Below are 885 nucleotides of genomic sequence, written 5' to 3' on the forward strand. Positions count from 1 at the left end.
ATGGCTCTGCAGGATGTGTGCCAGTGGCAGGCCCCCGATACGCAGGGACTGTCTCCTCACCTATCTCCTGCCGGTGGCTGGGCTGTGCCCCGTGGCTGTGACCCTCAAACCTTCTGGCAGACCCATGGCCCCCGGCTGGCCCACGGCACCACCACGCTGGCCTTCCGCTTCCGTCATGGAGTCATCGCTGCGGCTGACACCCGTTCCTCCTGCAGCAACTACGTGGCGTGTCCAGCCTCACGCAAGGTCATCCCCGTCCACCAGCACCTCCTGGGCACCACCTCCGGCACCTCCGCTGACTGCGCCATGTGGTACCGGGTGCTGCAGCGGGAGCTGCGGCTGCGGGCGCTGAGGGAGGGCCGGCTGCCCAGTGTGGCCAGCGCCGCCAAGCTCTTGTCCACCATGATGTCCCGCTACCGGGGGCTGGATCTGTGTGTGGCCACTGCTCTCTGCGGCTGGGACCGCTCCGGCCCTGCCCTCTTCTATGTCTACAGCGATGGCACCCGCCTGCAGGGGGACATCTTCTCGGTGGGCTCGGGGTCTCCCTATGCCTACGGCGTGCTGGACCACGGCTACCGCTACGACATGACCACTCAGGAGGCCTACGCCCTGGCTCGCCGCGCCGTGGCCCACGCCACCCACCGTGACGCCTACTCTGGGGGCTCTGTGGACCTTTTCCATGTGCGAGAGAGTGGGTGGGAGTACGTGTCACGCAACGATGCCTGCGTGCTGTACTCGGAGCTGCAGAAGCTCCCGGAGCCAGAGAAGCAAGAGGAGGAGGCCAGCCAGGCCCATCCCGGACCTGCCACCCCCCACGGAGCTGGTGACGGTGTGGGACGCCTGCCGGGAGACTCGGGGCTCCCTGCAGAGGCTGAGACTCTGTAA

General features: G+C 67.3%; 1 protein-coding gene across 1 annotated transcript; it reads left to right on the forward strand.

Moving 5' to 3' along the window:
- Positions 1-885, forward strand: PSMB11 (proteasome (prosome, macropain) subunit, beta type, 11). The gene has a single exon (XM_006776816.1). It carries the CDS (start codon positions 1-3, stop codon positions 883-885), a length of 885 nt encoding a protein of 294 aa, XP_006776879.1.

This window comes from Myotis davidii, unplaced genomic scaffold, assembly GCF_000327345.1.
Source record: "Myotis davidii unplaced genomic scaffold, ASM32734v1 scaffold1949, whole genome shotgun sequence".
NCBI lineage: Eukaryota > Metazoa > Chordata > Mammalia > Chiroptera > Vespertilionidae > Myotis > Myotis davidii.

What these genes read in the sequence shown, in the direction of transcription:
- PSMB11 (XM_006776816.1), top strand. Translation starts at nt 1, where the DNA reads ATGGCTCTGCAGGATGTGTGCCAGTGGCAGGCCCCCGATACGCAGGGA.